General features: G+C 37.3%; 1 protein-coding gene across 1 annotated transcript in view; it reads left to right on the top strand.

Moving 5' to 3' along the window:
• LOC307182367 (growth factor receptor-bound protein 10-like) overlaps window positions 1-18,397 on the top strand; it is a gene marked incomplete at both ends in the record, with an annotated part of 43,518 nt that overhangs the window by 11,348 nt on the left and 13,773 nt on the right. Inside the window, 1 exon segment of the mRNA XM_079913605.1 lies at window positions 3,107-3,243. Coding sequence (XP_079769731.1) covers window positions 3,107-3,243 — 137 coding nt within the window.

Genomic DNA, 18,397 nt, shown 5'->3' with positions numbered 1-18,397 from the left:
TACACACACAGAAACACACACACACACACACACACACACACACACCCTTAATTGCAAGACTAAAAGAAGAAAAGAAAAGGTGACTAGTTCTTTTGCTCCTCTATCCAAGGAAGGTCTTTTGTGAGCTAACAAGTATATAAATGTCAGATTTTTAATTTCTATAATTTTGTGAAAAATTACAGTCTTAATCCTGTAATGAACGGGTAAGCATACCCCCCTATTTTATTGAACATGATGATCCAGTATCATTGCTTAGTTAATAAATTTTATAAAACAACAGTTGACCTAATTGACAAGGATCCAAGAAGTCAATTAGCTGAAGCCATTAAAGTCAGAGACCTTGTGCAAAATTTTAGGAACCTCAGGTTCAGAATGCTGGTCTCAAGTGCACTGCTAATGACACCCAGGTCCTCCTAAACTCAAAGTTGCATCATGCTTTTTTATATTTTTCTTTAAAGTGCTCTGATGGGCTGTTTGAAGCAGAAAGCTGCCCTGATGCCATCCAGCTGGGACATGGAGTTGGTGCAGGATTTCAGAAAGAGTTCTGAGTCTGGAGGGTGGGAGTCTAAGTTCTAAAAGAAAGTCTGATATGCTTTTAACATGCCACTTTGGAAAAGCCCCTCAGCAACTCCCAGCAGCTTCAGTTTTCCAGTAGTAAATGAGGGCAGGGGGCTGAATGATCATTAAACTATGATGGTGATTAATGAAGGCAATTTTAGAATGTTATCACAAATGAAATAACTATACTCCATCCCGTCTTCTCTTTTGAATTGCCTTGGGATTTCTGATTACAACTTTATCTCAGTTCTCCAGTAATTGTAATGTAAGAGTTACTTTTATTGAGTGATACTGTGTGCTTGACCCAGGTTGCCATGCAAATTGCTCTCCCGGTCCCATGATCATGTAGGCAATACATTCAGGAGTTTGAACCTAGTCCAGTCTGAACCTAAAATCTTTGGTCTTAAGCATTACCTTTGGGTAATGCTTCACATAGGCCTTTGGGGACAGCATGAGCTCCTTGACTGTTTGGATAGTTAGCAGGTATGCATTAAGGATTACTGTTGCTAACGGTAAACTACCTCCGCTACAGACTTCTCAGCATCCTTTAAATGGCAATGATTGCTTCTGGCTCTGTAGCCGCAAAGTAGCTACATTTCCTCCTAAGCAACGACTGGCTGGGTTCTGGCTCTTAATGGGTAAGGCCACAGCTGCCTCCCACAGGAAAATAGTGCTGACCTTACATTGGAAGTTTCATCCTTCTTTACAGCTCTATGAAGACCTTCAGTAGGCAGCCCAATGTCTTTGTTGAATTTCGTCTCAGTTTGCAAGATTTCTTCCTTGCATTTTTGAAATGCAGTGTCAATTCTATTTGATGAACATTTACTACATATCTTAAATCAGGATAGGCATTGGGAATGCAAAGATGAGTAAAATAATATGCACATCCTTATTAAAGGATAATTTTCCCCAAATGGTAAAATTGTGACTCCTATACAGATGTCAAGTGAACATGTGTCCAGAGATTTTATTTAAACCCTTATTAGTGAGAGGAACCTGCTAAAATGCTACAGCTAAATGTTCAAAGAGGAAAACAAAACAAAATAATTTATATGGGTGTTGGTTTGCAAACTGGACCCCATACACGGAGGGCAGGGAGCGATGGAAGAATGAGGCAGACTACACCAGATCGCTAGCAGTTTTAATAAGCAAGAGAAGTTACACCGGAGGCTTGTCTTGGGAGGCTACAGAACCAGTATAGTATCTCCTTACCTGCCTGCCAGAATTTTAAGTTTATATAGAGACCTTAATGGGACTCAGATGGTCTCAGGAACACCTTATTCTCTCAAGGCTACATCCTTGAAAATGTTTCCCACTGTGGGAAAGGTGGACAGAGCGTACATTCCAAAAACAGGGAAGGTACGAGGAGCCTCTCTTTGCCCAGGTCCAGCTCGAGGGTCAACTTGAGGTCACATCCACTCAATGACCTCCTCCAACAATGGAGTAAAAGAATCTTGAAATTATTTTGCCAATGGATGCAAAACCACCTTTTCCAAAGGTAGAGAGGAGAGTGGTCCCTCCGCAAGACAGAATTAATTTGCGTAACTATACAGAAGGATTATTTTGCATTGCTATGAATTATCTAAAAATAATCAAGTTATAAAGTAGTTCAAGGGCAATGAGAGGTTAAAATCAGATCTTCTGGAAGGATTTGCTCTAGGCAATGCATAATTTTCCATGGAAACACACCTTTTTCTCTGCACCTTAATGAAAAAAGATAGTAACATTTATTGAGTACCTGTGAAATGCTCCCAGGAACTTTGGAAGATTAGTTAGCAGTACCTAATTTGATTAAAGCACAGCTTAGAGAAATGTTTAGAGCCCCTGCTAGTAAGTTGGAAAGCTGAGATTTATTTATACTATATCTGATGATTCTAAAGACTATTTTTCAATTTATAGACTACTGCCTCACAAGGAAATCAAGGTGTAATGGATGGGACAGTTGCATAAACAGTAATTATATGCTGTGTGTTACATTGGATATGTGTTTGCACAAGTGGGGGGCACACAAAAAAATCCAGTGTTACCTTTTCCCTTGTGTAGCTCTTTATGTCCCATAGATTTGGGAACTTACATTTTTCTAAAGACTTTCATTTTTTAATTCAAATTACTTGTTAGTTTCACCTGACTTTCCAACTTTTTTTTTTTGGAAGCCAACAATGAAATTTAGAGCAAAAACGCCAAGATTTAAGAACATCATATGCTTAGATAAGTTTACCTATTTCATTTATTTACCCATCATCCTTGTCAGTATAAATTTTCTTTTTAAATACTTGTTTCAACAAGGTACAAACATCCTTTTTCAGAATAATTTTTGAGCTTTTCTAATAACCTTTCTGTTTTAGGGTAATTTTACATTAACAGAAAAGTTGCAAAGGTAGTACAGAGTTCCTGAACACCCTTCATCCTGGTTCCCTCATTGGTAATGTCATAAAACACCATGATTCATTTGTCACAGTTAAAGAACTGACATTGGTATTTACTATCAGCGAAACTCCAGAGTTTAAATTTCATCAATTTTTCCATTAATGGGCTGTTTCTGTTCCAGGATCTAGTCCAGGGTACCACACTACATTTAGCCGTCACCTCTCCCAGTCTCCTCTGATCTGTGACCGTTTCCTGGTTTTGACCTTGACAGCCTTGAGGAGTACTGGCCAGGTGTACTTAGAATGTCCTCCAATCTGGGTTGGTCTTTTTTTTTTTCTTTTGATTAGACTGGGGTCTAGCTGTTTTTGTTTGTTTTTGGTGTTGTTTGTTTGTTTTTGGCACAAGTATCACCTAGGTGAAGTACCTTTATTGTCACATCTTATCAGGAGGTGTACAGTGTAGGGTGCATGATATCCAAATGACATCACTGGTGTTGTTAACCTTTAACGTACTGTAATTTCTCAGAACTTTTAAGAATAATTTTGGATCTTGTTTGAGGACTTAATCACTAGTATGAAGAGCACGAAGTTTAGGAGGTGGATATGGTTCTCTGCTCTGCACTCTGGCAGTTTCCACTGTACACGAGTCAATGACCTGGCATGCTCTACTGTCAATATCCTTCTCCAAACGGTAAAGGACAAGAAAAATCACCAGCCCTATTAAGTGGTGCTGGGTTTATCCTTGCACAACCCAGAGCAGGAGGAACACAGGCTTCCAGTAATCTGCAAAGAAGCTCTGCTAAGTCATGCCTCACCCCTCCTATGGCAAGCCCTGTAAAGTGTGAGGGCATTTCTTACGCAAAGGCACAGCCCCATCACAATGACATAAAAGGCCTAGGTAAGTTTCAAAATTAAGGAGACCCAGCTGTGTCTCAGAGACTCAGCCTCCCCCAGTCCTTCTGGACTCATCCTGTGGTTTTTGATAGGTTTTATAGAAGTTTCTGTTGCCCTCTTTTCAAGAATAAAAGGATCACATCTCAGACAGACCCTCCTCGATGAATTCATATGGCAAAGGTATTTTCTAAAATACAGGTACGATGGACTAAAAATAACCTCTTTCTTTTTAAGTCTTATCTTTTTTTCTTATATGGCTCTACATAGGCAGTTTTCTTTATAGAGATGCCAGATTTTAAGGAAATAAATCTCTGCATGCATGGGTCTTTTCATATGAAACAGAGCTCTTTTATTTTTAGGTGAGTTTGAGAGGGAATAAGGAACAAAGAGAAGTAAACATATATTTTTATTTGCTTATTTTATGGGTGGGTTAAAATAGGCTATGCCTACTTCCACTTAGGACAAATGCTAAAGGAGAGTGAATGCCCCATATTAAAGGAATACACTTGAATAAATAAAGTTTGGCATTAGCCTGCTGTCTCCTACTTCCACTTCTCACAGGCTGAAGCCCAGGGGAGGGAGAGGAACAAGGATTTGCAAATGACAAGGATTTGTTGTCAGGGATTACAACTTAACTATGGAACACAAATCTCAGTGGTATCTATAGATGGGCTTTTGTTGTGTTTGCTGTTTTAATTGGAGAGTAGGAAGACTTGTACACATAGAACCATTTAACTAAATCTTAAAAAAAAAAAATGTTTAGTGAGTTTACTAACTGGTTGAATTCCATTTCGGTTAGAGAGACTAACTTAGAAGGAATTGTCAAAGCACTCTTTCTCAGGACATTGTAAACTTTAAAATAAATTTTGTTCAACTGTATTAAATGTGTCATTATTAGAAATGGATACTACACTAGTATTTGTTGTAACTCTTACTTGAAAAAAATTGAGGTATGGTTGACCTGTAATACATACTAAGTATACCTACTAAGGTGTACAATTTAATAAGTTTTGATTTATTTATACATCCATAAAACCATCACCACAATCAAGGCAGTGAACATATCAATCACCCGCAAAAGTTTCCATGTGCCCCTTTGCAATCCCTTCCTTGCTTTCTATAACTATAGATTAATTTACATTTCTTAGAGTTTATGTAAATGGAGTCATACAGAATTTTTATCTGGCTTCTTTCACTCAGTATTATTACTGCAAGATTCATCCAGGTTGAAGTGTATACCAATGGCTAATTTATTATTGCTGAGTTGTTTCCATGGTATGGATACACTATACTTTGTTTATCTAATTATTTGGTGATGGACATTTGAGTTCTTTCCATCTTACAGCAATTACAAATAAAGCTGCTATGAATATTTGTGTACAAATATCTGAAAGAATGTAGGCTTTCTTTTCTCTTGAGCAAATAACTAGGAGTAGAATGAATGGCTCGTATGGTACCAGTATGTTTAATTTTTAAAGTAATTGCCAATTATTTTCCAAAGTGGATGTACCATTTTATATTCCCAAAGGCAGTATATGAGCACTCCAATTTCTCCAACTACTTGCCAGCACTTGGTATGGTTTTAAATTTTAGCCATTCCAGTAGGTATGCAGTAGCTTTAATTTGCATAGAATTAATGATTTGTGATGTTTAGCATGTTTGCATGTACTAATTGGCCATTCATATATCTACCATGATAAAGTGTTTGAGAAATTTTTTGCCCGCTTACAAAATTGTGTTGTTTGTTATTGCTGGGTTTTGAGAATTCTTTATGTACATGTGTTCTGGATTCAAGTGCTTTATCAGATCTAGGCTTTACAAATATCCTCCCAGTCTGTGGCTTGTATTTTTATTCACCCAACAGAGCAGACATTTCAAAACTTTGACGAAGTCAATTAAAAAATCATTTACTTAAAGTCATACTTTGATGTTGTATCTAAAAAAAAAGTATTTGCCTAATCCTAGGTCACAAAGACTTTCTCCTATGTTTTCTTCTCAAAGTTTCATAGTTTTAGGTTTTACATTTAGATCCATGATTAATTTTGTCTCAGTTTTTTAGTATGTGTTATGGACCAAAGTTATTTTTTTTGTTTTTAATTTCACATACGTATATCCAATTTTTTCAGACTTTCCTTTCTCCACTGAATTGCTTTTGCAGCTTTGTCAAAAACAAATGCTGATCAACTATACTCCAATAAAAATTAAAAATTAAATAAAATAAATTAAAATAGGAAAAAATCAGTGGTGCATATATGTGTCCATATATCTATTTCTGGACTCTATTCTGTTCGATTGATCTATTGATCAATTTGTTTATCTTAATCTATTTGTTTATCTTGACACTAATATGGCAGTCTTGATTTCTGGAGCTTATAATGAGTTTTAAAGTCTGGTGGTGTTAGTGCTGCAAATTAGTTTTTCTTTTCCAAAGCTGTTTTAGATGTCTAGGTTCTTTGCATTTGCATATGAGTTTTAGAAGCAGCTTGTCCTTTTTCACAAAGAAGTTTGTGGAAATTTTGCTTGGAATTGTGTTAATCTATAGATCAATTGGGGGAGAGCAATAGCTTAAAAGTATTGAGTCTTCCAACACATAAATAAGAAAATATATCTCCATTTTTTTTAGGCCTCCTTTAATTTCTCTCAACAAGGTTTTGTGGTTTTCATGATACAGATATTATACATCTTTGGTTAGATTTATAACTAAATAGTTCATTTTTTTTTTTTTTTTTTTTGCGGTAAGCAGGCCTCTCACTGTTGTGGCCTCTCCCGTTGCGGAGCACAGGCTCCGGACACACAGGCTCAGAGGCCATGGCTCACGGGCCTAGCTGCTCCACGGCATGTGGGATCTTCCCGGACTGGGGCACGAACCCGTGTCCCCTGCATCGGCAGGCGGACTCTCAACCACTGCGCCACCAGGGAAGCCCTAAATAGTTCATTTTTAAATAATTGTAGATGCTATTGTTTTATAAATTTCAATTTTTGATTGTTGTCAGTATATATATACATATATATATACACACATTTTATATATATATATATATATATATATACACACACACACATATAGAGTCAATTAAATTTTCCACATAGATGATCATACCATCCAGGAATAAAAACTGTTTGTTTTTCTGTTTTCCTTTTAAATTGGCTAGATTTTATTTCTCTTCTGGTTTTGCTGCACTGGAAAGAGCCCCCTGTTCACTGTTGAATATAAGTGGTGAGAGCAGTCATCATTGCGTTTTCCTAGTCGTAGGGGAACAGCATTTAGTATTTCACCATTAAGTGTGATGTTAACTATAGAATATCAGGTTGAAGATGTTCACTTTTGTTCCTGGTTTGCTGAAGTTTTCTTAAGCCAAGAATGGATTTTGAATTTTGTCAGATGCTTTTTCTGCATTTGTTGACATTATTCTGTTTTTTCTTTTTAAATTGGTTAACATGTCTATGTTAACGAACCAGTGCATACCTGGATAAACCCTCTTGGTCATGGTAGATTATCCTTTTTATATATTGTTAGATTCAATTTGCTAAACCTTGTTTAGAATTTTTGCATCACTGAGCATGAAGGATATTAATCGATTACCTTCCTTTCTTGTAATGCCTTTGTCTGGTTCTACTATCAGCGTAATGCTGACTTCATAGAATGAGTTGGGAAGTATTAGTTTTCTTTTGCTGCATACAAAATAAGTGCATGTTTCCTGGCTTAAAACAATACAATTTATTAGCTCAGCATCCCATTGTGGACTGGCTGCATACTCTGCTCAGCATATCATGAGGCTGGAAGCAAGATATTGGCTGGACTGGGATCTTACCCAGAGGCTTGGGGGGAAACCTCCACTTCCATGCTCATTCTTGTTCATAGGATTCATTTCCTTGCAGTTGTAGGACTGATGTCTCTGCTTCCTTGCTAGCTGTCAGGCCATTCTCATCTCCTAGGGTCTCCTCATATTCCTTGCCACACGCCCCCCTCTGTCTTCAAGCCAGCAACAGTGCAACAGATCCAATTTCTGTTTCAAGTCTTTCTCATTTCCTCCTCTGTGACTTGCCTGAGAAAAAGCTCTACTTCTAAAGACCTGCCCAGATAATCTCCCCACCTTCAATTCAACTAATCTGGGATGTTAATTGCATTCTGTCACAGTAATACCTGGATTATTTTTTGGTTGAATGACTGAGAGAAGGTGTGTGTACACCAGGGGCTGGAAATTTATAGGACCACCTTGAAATTCTGCCTGCTACAGACAGTTTGTGTTTATTTGTGCATTATTTCTTCCTTAAATATTTGCTAGAATGTACCAGTGAAGCCACTTGGGCTTGGAGTTTCCTTTGAAGAAAGGTTTTTAACTAAAATTTCAATTTTTCAAATAGTCAAATGATATATTTCTTCTTGCATGAGATTTATTAGTTTGTGTCTTTCAAGAAATTTGTCTAGTTAATCTATATTGTTGGATTTATTGGCATAGTTATTTATAAATTTTCCTTGATATGCACTAACATCTGTAGAATCAGTTGTGATAAAATCTGACCCATTTGTCTCTTCTCTCTTTTTTCACATCAAGTCTGACTAGTTTATCAATATTATATGCTTTTGATCTTCTCAAATAATTTCAGTTTCATTTATTTTCTCTATTTTCTATTTCACTGAGTTCTATTTTTATCTTTATTATTTTTTTCCTACTTACTTTGAGTTTAATGTGGTCCCCCTTTTTTCCTAGATTCTTAAAGAAGAAACATAGGTCACTGACTTAAGAAAGTTGTTCTGTTTAACAGAATTGTTTAGTACTATAAATATCACCCTAATGTTATTTTATGGTATTCAACAAATTCTACTATGCTGTGTTTTCATTTTCTTTTTCCATTTAAATTGTTTCCTAATTATCCTTTTAATTGCTTCTTTGACACATGGATTACTTAGATGTGTGTTACTTAGTTTCCATATTTTAGGGGTTTTCAAGAGATCTTTCTGTGTTTGAATTCTAATTTAATTATAAATTTATCATAGAACATGCTTTGCATGATTTGAATCTTTTTTAATTCATTGAAACTTGTTTTCTGGCCCAAATTATATCTTCATAAATGTTCCATGTGTGGTTGAAAAGAATGTGTATTCTGATGTTTTGAAGTGGATTGTTCTACGTGTGTAAAATAAGTCAAGTTTGTCGATGATTTTGTTCAACCTTTTTACATCCTTGTTGATTTTGTGACTGCTTATTCCATCAATTATTGAGGAAGGCGTATAAAAATCTCTGACTATATTTTTTAATTTGTCTCTTTCTCTGCAATTTCAGTAGATTTTACCTCGTGAATTGTATTTTATTTATGGATTTATTTTTTAGTTGCACCGCATGGCTTGCAGGATCTTAGTTCCCTGAACCCGGGCCCTCGGCAGTGAAAGGGCAGAGTCCTAACCACTGGAACGCCCGGGAATTCTCTGAATTTTAAAGCTTAGTTAGATACATAAACATTTCATATGTTTTGTCCTCTTGATTGACATTTTTATCATTACAAAGTTACCTTATTTATTGCTACTAATATTCTTTGAAATTTACTTTGTGGGATATTAATATACCCACTCCACTTTTTTTTAGTGCATGTGTAGTTTATCTTTTCCATTATTTTATTTCTAAACTATTTGCATCCTTTATAAAGTTCACTTCTCTTAGACAGCATATAGGTGGATCTTGCTTTTTTATCCAATCTAACATTTTGCTTTTTAATTGGAACGTTTGGGCTATTTACATTTACTGTGATTATAGATATAATTAGACTTAAATCTATTATCTTGCTATTGATTTTCTATTTGTCCCATCTGTTCATTGTTCCCTTTCTCTCTTTTTCTACCTTCTTTGGGATTAATTGAATGTATTGTGATTCCATTTTGTCTCCTTTTGGGTCATTAGCTGTACTATTTGTTTTGTTATTTCAGTCATCGCTTCAGGGTTTGTCTTGAACCTATCACAGTCTACCTTCAAGTGATGTCACACCACTTTATATGTAGTGTAAAACCTATAATAACACACTTCCATTTCTAGCCTCCTACCTTTTGTGCTATTTTTATACATTTCACTTAATAATAAAACTGAACAAAGGTAAAGGTAAGAAGGAAGAAGGGAGGGAGCCAGGGAAGGAGGGAGGAAGGAAGAAGGGAGGGGGGAAGGAGAGTGAGAGGGAAGGAGGGAGGGAGGGAGGGCAGGGAAAAGGAAAAAAGGAAGAACGGGGTGGGGAGAGAGAAAAAAAATAGAACTGTAATCACTTATCTATAATTACAAAACCCAAGAAGCTCTTCAACCCAGAAGATTTTCACAATACATGTTATAGCAATATCTGACCTAATCTGAGTTGATTTGGTGGCAAAGCCTGACCTGAAGTGACATGAGGCTAATTATGGCCTTTATCACTGTTAGTGTAATTATTCATACATTTTGCCACAGAAAGTTGTGTGGAAAGAGTTAACATGGCAGGCCTGAGACTGCTCTCCTTAGAAAGGCCTGCATGCAAGGTTCCCGCTTTCCTGGGAACTTGGATTCAGGGGGCTGCTTCCATTCCATCACATACGAGTGACTCACTGTGATAAACCATGTATAGAAACCACGTGGTGTGTGCCAAAAACCTGTCCTTTTCTTCCAGGAGTCTTGAATTTTGGTATGTACTAGGCTGAGGGTGTTTATGTGTCGAGTCCCCAGTAAAAACTCTGGTCACTGAATCTCTGATGAGCTTCTGTGGCAGACAACATTTCACATGTGTTGTCACAATTTGTAGCTGGAGACATTAAGCACATCCTGTGTGTCTCTTCTGGGAGGAGACTTTTGGAGGCTTATGCCTGGTCTCCTCTGGACTTTGCCTCTTGAACCTTTTATCATTGCTGATTGTGCTTTGTGTCCTTTTGTTGTAATAAAGCATAGCCATGAGCACAACTATATGCTGAGTTCTGTGAATCTTACTAGCAAATCGCTAGTCCTAGAGGTGTTCTTGGGAACACCTGACATGAAAGTGAATCTGATTGATTATGGGGTGCTTCTCTAGAATTTGCTGGGATTGTTATGTAGCATATGCTATATTGTCTGTATAATTTATCTAAAATCCCCAAATTCCAAATTCTGAATTCCAGTGTATGTGACCTGTGATTTTGGATAAAATGATTGTATAACCATGTCCACAAACACATATACAATAAAATATTAATAGTTTGCATATATAGTTGAGATAACCTACTGGTCCTTTCCAGGTAGGATAAACCATGATACCTTAAGCCGGGATGATGATGATAAAAGTGCTAGTGATGTAATAATAATAATAATAGCAACAACAACAGCTAATATTTTTTAAGCTTTCATGCCCAAAGTCAGACACTTTACAACCTCCACAATAACTCAGCAAAGTACATATTATTATGATTCCTTGTTTTTTCTGTTGCAAATAAACTAAGGCTCAAAGAGGTTATAAAATGTAACCAACATCAAAAATTCACAAGGTTTGGAGACTGGATTTTAACCCAGGTTCGTCTGGCTGGGTGTCTGAGCCCTAATCACAATGCCACAGGAAGCAACTAGGCACTCTACAAAGTTCATTTCTTTACTTTCTTTCATTAGCTCTGTCTCCATCGCTCACAAACTCCCTTCTGGGATTTCCACTAGCCTGTGCCTCGAGCTTACTGACAGCATTACGCACAGATCATGCTTTCCTCGGTGCTGCTCGTTGGCAGCAGAAAATGTGCTTTTGTGTTCCCTCACTGGGCTTTGTTCCTTCACCAGGTAATCACTACTATATGTCACATACCCTTTCACACAAGTGACCTTATACTGTATTAAATAATTTCCTGAGTGCAGATAAAGGCAAAGTTGATCAAGCCCACTTAGAGGGAAAGAAATCAAGTCACATAACAGAGGAGAAAAGTAAGGGAATTAGAATGGAATCTAGAACTCAGGTCTTAAACAAGGCTAGGACTTGGCTGGCCAGAGGGATGGGTTTAAAATTGAGCTGCCTTCTGCATGCTGTGTACTTAATGTCCTGGGCTCATAGCTCTTTGGGAAGGTCATCTGTAGCTGGTGTGAAAAACATAACCAGGGACTTATGGTGAAAGGCTCACAGAAGAGGGGACACTGAACTAAGAATCAAGAGATCTAGGTCCCGTCAGTGAAATTCTACTTCCTTTTGGTGTGACATGGGGCATGTCACGTAGCTTTACCACTGACAACAAAATAATGTTCTTCCAATTGACCTCTCAAGTCTCCTCCCACTCAAAAACTCTCTGATCATCCAAAATAAACTTTCTGGGTCAAAATAGGTCTCATAAGAGGCATCTGAAGAAAGAAAGGCTATTTTGTCAGTTGGATATTCTTCTTAAAGGACTATTATTAAAGTCAATATCTGGGGCAGGATTCCTAAGGGCCTCTCTATCCCCATGCTCTGAGGCTTGTGTTTTCTTCAAATGTCCTCCAATCTTTATGAGGTTTCAGAGGGTCTGAGAGAACAGTGTCAGAGTCTTAATGTTCTAGGAGACAGCAAGTTTGGTCTTGAGTGCATCACTTAGAAAACAACAGACAGGAAATAAATCTGATTTCATTTTCTTTGGGGAATAAATTATTTTGTCCTTAGTAAGGACATTTTGATAAATATTTCAATATTTAAAACCGCATAAGGCTTTTTGTTTAATGGCTGCACCGGGGATTATCACCAAAGACACAGGAGGCAATAAATTACAGCTAAGAAAGCACTAGACTTGGAGAAAATGAGAGGGTTTGGATGCTCACAACATGGCTTACGAACTATGTGACGTGAGGTGGTGACATACCACTGTGAGTGACCCCATGCTCAGGTGAAGTCAGGGTGGAAAGGCCAGCTCTGCCTGTCTTGCCGAGTTGTTGAGATGGATGAAGTGGGGTGCTCCATGGGACCTACGTGTCGGTGCAGCCCACAGAGTGGGTCCCAAGAGGTTCAATTCTAATGTCTAAATTCTACTTGGAAAGACCTTGAGGACAGGAATTATCACTGTGTTCATTTTTCTGCTTACAAGGTTACCTGTTTCAGTTTGGACACTGTGATGGTTAGTTTAATGCATCAACTTGACCGGCCATGGGATGCCCAGGTATCTGATTACACACTATTTCTGAGTATGTCCGTGAGGGTGTTTCCAGAAAAGATAAGCATTTGAATTGGTGAACTGAGTAAAGCAGATCACCCTCCCCAACGTAGGAGAGCATCATTCAATCCACTGAGATTCCGAATGGAACAAAAAAACAGAGGAAGTTTGAATTCATTCATTGCCTGACTGTTGAGCTGGGATGTTGATCTTCTCTTGCCCTCAGAACTCCTGCTTCTCAGGCCTTCAGGCCCAAACTGGAATCTATACCGTCAGCTCTCAGGTCTTCAAATTATACCACTGGCTTTCCTGGATCTCCAGCTTGTAGATTTAAGCCTCCATAATCACATAAGCCAATTCCTTATATTAACTCATATACCTATGTACATAAATTATATCTATCTATCTATCTATTCCTCTATGGGTTCTCTTTCTCTGGAGAACCCTGACTAATACAGACGCTAAGCAGGAAGAGAAAGTCCAGAATGATCGATAATCAGCTAAGTAATGATTCAAGGAATTATTAATAATGCTGATGTTAATAACAGCAACAGCAAGTTAAATGCATTGAATGCTTACAACATGCATCCTGGCTCTTAGTCCTTTGGATACATTAATTTTTTAAACTTATTACAGTAACATAGGAGGTAGGTTACTACCTCTGCTAGTATCTGCATTGAACAGAGGAGGATATTGAAGTCCAAAGGGGTTGAACCCACAGCGGTAAGTGATAGAGCTACATTTCCAACTGAGGTCTGATTTTAGAGTCCATTTTGACAAACAAAGCAAGGAGCTAGCCTCACAGCAAGAACAGGTATGGGAAGGAATCATCCTCAGAAATAAGTAGGTAAAAACTTGATACTTAAAATTTTGAGAATTGAGAGAGTCTGTAATCCTACAAATTATCCTGATGTGAGGAAGCTAAATCCCAGGGCAAAGAGAATTTAGACAAAAAAGAGAATTGTACGGAGAATAAAATGGCAACCCTTCTCTTGGTCTTTCTGGTTAAGAGTTATTACCTTCTTGTTAAGGAGGGAATGAATATCTGTATCAGAACTTCACCATGGGGGGGACCTTCAAGATGGCGGGGGAGTAAGACATGGAGATCACCTTCCTCCCCACAGGTACATCAAAAATACATTTACATGTGGAATAACTCCTACAGAACACCCACTGATGCTGGTAGAAGACCTCAGACTTCCCAAAAGGTGGGGAACAGATGCTCTCAGGCGACCTACATGCAGAGGCAGGACAAGATCCAAAGCTGAACCCCAGGAGCTGTGCGAACAAAGAAGAGAAAGGGAAATTTCTCCCAGCAGCCTCAGGAGCAGCACAATCAACACAATCAACTCCACAATCAGCTTGATGTACCTGCATCTGTGGAATACCTGAATGGACAATGAATCATCCCAAACTGAGGCGGTGGACTTTGGGAGCAACTGTAGAATTGGAGTTTGTTTCTGCATCTAATTTGTTTCTGGTTTTATGTTTATCTTAGTTTAGTATTTAGAGCTTATAATCATTGGTAGATTTGTTTATTGATTTGGTTGCTCTCTTCCTTTTCATATATATATATATTTCCTTTTTCCCGTTTTGTGAGTGTGTGTGTGTATGTTTCTTTGTGTGATTTTGTCTGCAGAGTTTTGCTTTTAGCATTTGTCCTAGGGTTCTGTCTATCTGGTTTTTTGTGTTTTTTTCAGTATAGTTTTTAGTACTTGTTATCATTGGTGGATTTGTTTATTGGTTTGGCTGCTCTCTTCTTTCTTTTTTTAATTACTTTTTTATTTTTTTAATTTTAATAATATATATATATTTTCTTTTAATAACTTTATTTTATTTAATTTATTCTTTCTTTTTTTTTTTTTCTCTCCCTTTTCTTCTGAGCCTTGTGGCTGATAGGGTCTTGGTGCTCTGGCCGGCTGTCAGGCCTGAGCTTTTAACGTGGGAGAGCTGAGTTCAGGACATTAGTCCACACCAATGGACATTGGTCCAGGACCAAATGGTGAAATATCAAATGGCAAAAGGTATCCCAGAGATCTCCATCTCAATGCTAAGATCCAGCTCCACTCAATGACCAGCTAGCTACAGTGCTGGATACCCCATGCCAAGCACCTAGCAAGACAGGAACACAATCCCACCCATTGGCAGAGAGGCTGCCTAAAATCATAATAAGTTCACAGACACCCCAAAACACACCACAGGACGCAGTCCTGCGCACCAGAAAGACAAGATCCAGCCTCATCCACCAGAACACAGGCACCAGTCCCCTCCACCAGGAAGCCTACACAACCCACTGAACCAACCTTAGCCACTGGGGGCAGACACCAAAAATAATGTGAACTATGAACCTGCAGCCTGGGAAAAGGAGACCTCAAATGCAGTAAGTTAAGCAAAATGAGAAGACAGAGAAATACAGAGCAGAGGAAGGAGCAAAGTAAAAACCCACCAGAACGAACAAATGAAGAAGACAGAGGCAGTCTACCTGAAAAAGAATTCAGAGTAATGATAGTAAGATGATCCAAAATCTTGGAAATAGAATGGAGAAAATACAAGAAATGTTTAACAAGGACCTAAAAGAACTAACGAGCAAGCAAACAATGATGAACAACACAATAAATGAAATTTAAAATTCTCTACAAGGAAACAATAGCAGAATAACTGAGGCAGAAGAACAGTTAAGTGACCTGGAAGATAAAAGAGTGGAAATAACTACCACAGAACAGAATAAAGAAAAAAGAAGGAAAAGAATTGAGGACAGTCTCAGAGACCTCTGGGACAACATTAAACGCACCAACATTCGAATTATGGGGGTCTCAGAAGAAGAAGAGAAAAAGAAAGGGACTGAGAAAATATTTGAAGAGATTATACTTGAAAACTTTGCTAATATGGGAAAGGAATACTTAATGAAGTCCAGGAAGCACAGAGTCCCATTCAGTATAAATCCAAGGAGAAACACGCCAAGACACACATTAATCAAACTATCAAAAATTAAATACAAAGAAAAAATATTAAAAGCAGCATGGATATAGCAACAAAAATCATACAAGGGAATCCCCATAAGGTTAACAGCTCATCTTTCAGCAGAAACTCTGCAAGCCAGAAGGGAGTGGCAGGACATATTTTAAGTGATGAAATGGAAAAACTTACAAACAAGATTACTCTACCCACCAAGGATCTCATTGAGATTAGACAGAGAAATTAAAACCTTCACAGACAAGCAAAAGCTAAGACAATTCAGCACCACCAAACCAGCTTTACAACAAATGCTAAAGGAACTTCTCTAGGCAAGAAACAAAAGAGAAGGAAAAGACCTACAATAACAAACCCAAAACAATTAAGAAGATGGTAATAGGAGCATACATATTGATAATTACCTTAAATGTAAATGGATTAAATGTTCCAACCAAAAGATATAGGCGGGCTGAATGGATACAAAAACAAGACCAATATATATGCTGTCTAAAGAGACCCACTTCAGACCTAGGGACACATACAGACTGAAAGTGAGGGGATGGAAAAAGTTATTCCATGCAAATGGAAATCAAAAGAAAGCTGGAATAACAATTCTCATAACAGACAAAATAGACTTTAAAATAAAGACTATTACAAGAGACAAAGAAGGACACTACAGATGATCAAGGGATCACTCCAAGAAGATATAACAAGGGTAAATATTTATGAACCCAACATAGGAGCACCTCAATACTTAAGGCAAATGCTAACAGCCATAAAAGGGGAAATCAACAGTAACACAAAAATAGTAGGGGATTTTAACACCCCACTTTCACCAATGGACAGATCATCCAAAATGAAAATAAATAAGGAAACACAAGCTTTAAATGACACATTAAACAAGATGGAATTAATTGATATTTATAGGACATTCCATCCAAAAACAACAGAATACACTTTCTTTTCAAGCGTGCATGGAATATTCTCCAGGACAGATCATATATTGGGTCATAAATCAAGCCTTGGTAAATTTAAGAATTTGAAATTGTATGAAGTATCTTTTCTGATCACAACACTATGAAACTAGATATCCATTACAGGAAAAAATATGTAAAAAATACAAAAACTTGCAGGCTACACAATACACTACTAAATAATCAAGAGATCACTGAAGAAATCAGAGGAAATCAAAAAATACCTAGAAACAAATGACAATGAAAACACGATGACCCAAAATCTATGGGATGCAGCAAAGCAGTTCTAAGAGGGAAGTTTATAGCAATACAATCCTCCCTCAAGAAACAAGAAGCATCTCAAATAAACAACCTAACCTTACACCTAAAGCAATTAGAGAGAGAAGAACAAAAATAAACCCAAAGCTAACAGAACGAAAGAAATCATAAAGATCAGATCAGAAATATATGAAAAAGAAATGAAGGAAACGATAGCAAAGATCAATAAAACTAAAAGAAGTTTTTTTGAGAAGGTAAACAAAAATGATAAACCATTAGCCAGACTCATCAAGAAAAAAAAAGGGAGAAGACTCAAATCAATAGAATTAGAAATGAAAAAGTAGAAGTAACAACTGACGCTGCAGAAATATAAAGGATCATGAGAGATTACTACAAGCAACTATATTGCCAATAAAGTGGAAAACCTAGAAGAACAAATTCTTAGAAAAGCACAACCTTCTGAGAGTGACTAGGAGAAATAGAAAATATAAACAGACCAATTACAAGCACTGAAATTGAGACTGTGATTAAAATCCTTCCAACAAAAAAAAGCCCAGGACCAGATGGCTTCACAGTAGAATTCTATCAAATATTTAGAGAAGAGCTAATAACACCTATCCTTCTCAAACTCTTCCAAAATTTAGCAGAGGGAGGAACACTCCCAAACTCATTCTATGAGGCCACCATCACCCTGATACCAAAACCGACAAAGATGTCATGAAAAAGGAAAACTACAGGCTAATATCACTGATGAACATAGATGCAAAAATCCTCAGCAAAATACTAGCAAACAGAATCCAACAGCACATTAAAAGGATCATACACCATGATCAAGTGGGGTTTACCCCAGGAATGCAAGGATTCTTCAATATATGCAAATCAATCAATGTGATAAACCATATTAAGAAATTGAAGGAGAAAAACTATATGATCATCTCAATAGATGCAGAGAAAGCTTTCAATCAAATTCGATACCCATTTATGATAAAAACCTTCCAGAAAGCAGGCATGGAGGAAACTTACCTCAACATAATAAAGGCCGTATATGACAAACCCACAGCCAACATTGTTCTTAATGGTGAAAAACTGAAACCATTTCCACAAAGATCAGGAACAAGACAAAGTTGCCCACTCTCACCATTGTTATTCAGCATATTCTGGAAGTTTTAGTCAGAGCAATCAGAGAACAAAAAGAAATAAAAGGAATCCAAATCGGAAAAGAAGAGGTAAAACTGTCACTGTTTGCAGATGACGTGATACTATACATAGAGAAACTTAAAGATGCTACCAGAAAACTGCTAGAGCTAATCAATGAATTT

This window comes from Stenella coeruleoalba (assembly GCF_951394435.1).
Source record: "Stenella coeruleoalba genome assembly, chromosome: 2".
NCBI lineage: Eukaryota > Metazoa > Chordata > Mammalia > Artiodactyla > Delphinidae > Stenella > Stenella coeruleoalba.
The sequence above is the reverse complement of the archived record's forward strand: the minus strand, read 5'-3'. Positions and strand labels throughout refer to the sequence as shown.